This window comes from Gavialis gangeticus, unplaced genomic scaffold, assembly GCF_001723915.1.
Source record: "Gavialis gangeticus isolate Ggan-Ray unplaced genomic scaffold, GavGan_comp1, whole genome shotgun sequence".
Classification (NCBI taxonomy): Eukaryota; Metazoa; Chordata; order Crocodylia; family Gavialidae; genus Gavialis; species Gavialis gangeticus.
In genome coordinates this window covers 12,246,118-12,247,891 of record NW_017729016.1, presented here as the reverse complement: position 1 = coordinate 12,247,891, position 1,774 = coordinate 12,246,118, and the positions used below count along the sequence as shown (strand labels likewise).

General features: G+C 52.4%; 1 protein-coding gene across 1 annotated transcript in view; it reads right to left on the bottom strand.

Moving 5' to 3' along the window:
- Positions 1-1,767, bottom strand: part of LMTK2 (lemur tyrosine kinase 2) — a 71,513-nt gene extending 69,746 nt beyond the window's left edge. Inside the window, exon 1 of the mRNA XM_019512883.1 lies at positions 1,615-1,767. Within this exon, the coding sequence (XP_019368428.1) occupies positions 1,615-1,732 (118 nt within the window). The 5' untranslated portion in view covers positions 1,733-1,767. The remainder of the gene's footprint in view (positions 1-1,614) is intronic.
- Positions 1,768-1,774: the final 7 nt, after the last annotated feature.

Here is a 1,774-nt window from a genome sequence, read left to right as displayed (position 1 = left end):
AAAAGGTACTTCTCAAACACACGGCTGAACTTCCCACCAGCAACATATCAGTATCTCCACTTTTCAGCAAAGTTAATTGACTTTTATATGACCAAGTTTTGAATAATTTGTTGGATATCAGAGAAGGACAGAAACCACTCCATGCTGGACTGTCCTCTGCTCTACCGCAGACTTCCCTAGCCACTGGCTTCCTACAAATACTCACTCCCAGAACATAGCATAGGTCCCTCCCAATGGTGCAGATTACAAACTGAGGAACCGAGGGGCCAAGCACCACAGGTATCCAGTACTCCCAGTGTGGAAAGCGTAAGAGCTACTGAAAAAACATCAAATGCTTGGTTTAAACAAATCAGTTTATGATCAAAAAATAGAATGCAGTGTCCCATTCAGTGATATTTTCTATACATAATTTTTATTTATTCAACCGAACTGAACATAGCACCTTGTGCTTGGTTTATTCAGTTAGATAAGACTACTGCTATTTCCTACGTAGTCTTATAGTACAAGGGTTTGCACCCAGTCTTCCATATGGAGAATAAAGCTTGTTTCTAGCACTAAACAAGTCAGGTTTTGGGTCCCTAGTTTTGCAAGATGAATTGCATAACCCTAATAGCAAATTTAAATTGTATATATAGAAAAAAACGACACACAAAGCAGTGATACCTACAAAACGAGTCATAAAGGTATTCAGGAAAAGTACTCTGCTTTTGAGCTACACCGCAGGGGTGGGGGGAAGAAAAGCGCTGCATTCCAAGACAGAAGAAAATGGAGGAGAGAAATCCAAACCTGAATTAATCCCACCATCTCTGCCTGTGTGCTGCATCCCTTTCTCTCACCCTCAGACCATATTGTTTTATTCTAAGTAAAACCTCACTGGGGTAAAGACCAGATCTTACTAAGCATGTGGATAGGACTAGTAAAATGGGATCCCAGTCTCATGCTGGGGCCTAAAAGCATTAAGTAACACAAGAAAGAGGAAAATAACCGTACACAGAACTGACAGCCCTGCACCACCCATGGTGGCTAGCAGGACTCCACATAAAAAAAATTGCAACCCAGAGACAAGTGAAGTATGGTACTAGACACGTCAGAGACAAAGCATGAGGAAGCCAAGGGGAGGCTGCAAATGGGTCAGCCAGGCCGGCGGGGGAAGTCTGCTCTCACCTACGCACAAATGCGGATTAAAAAAAAAAAAAAAGACACTGATACAGAGGTGGCCGGAAGCGGGCAAGCACCGCTTGCCCTCGGGAGCCTCCACCCCGTTGATTCACTCCCAGAGGGAAGTGACAGAGGTCCCCGCGCTGGGGCAGGAGCCGCACGGAAACCCGGGGGCACGGGACAGGGCGGGACGGCACTGGGCGGCGCGGCGAAGCCGCCAAGATACAGGGGCGAACAAGGCCGGCGGGGCGGGACGGGACGGGACGGGACAGGACAGGACAGGACGGGGCAGCCGGCACTTGCCCCAGGCCAGGCCACCACTCGCCTCCCACCTCGCTCAGCAACCGGCGCCAGATGCTGGGGGCAGGCGGGCAGAAGCCAAGCAGCGCGGACACGGGCGCTACAGCGGGGCTGTACCCGTCCCCATCCCCGAAGAAGCCCCCCTCCCCGCCTCACCTGCGAGCGGCAGCGGGGCCGCCTCGCCGCCTCCAAGCAGCAGCAGCAGCAGCACAAGGAGCAGCCGGAGGCCGAGCCCGAGGGGCAGAAGCGGCCCCCGGAGCTGTCGCCACGGCATCGCGCCCGCCGGGCTCAGGGCGGCACGACGGCGTCCGCGCTA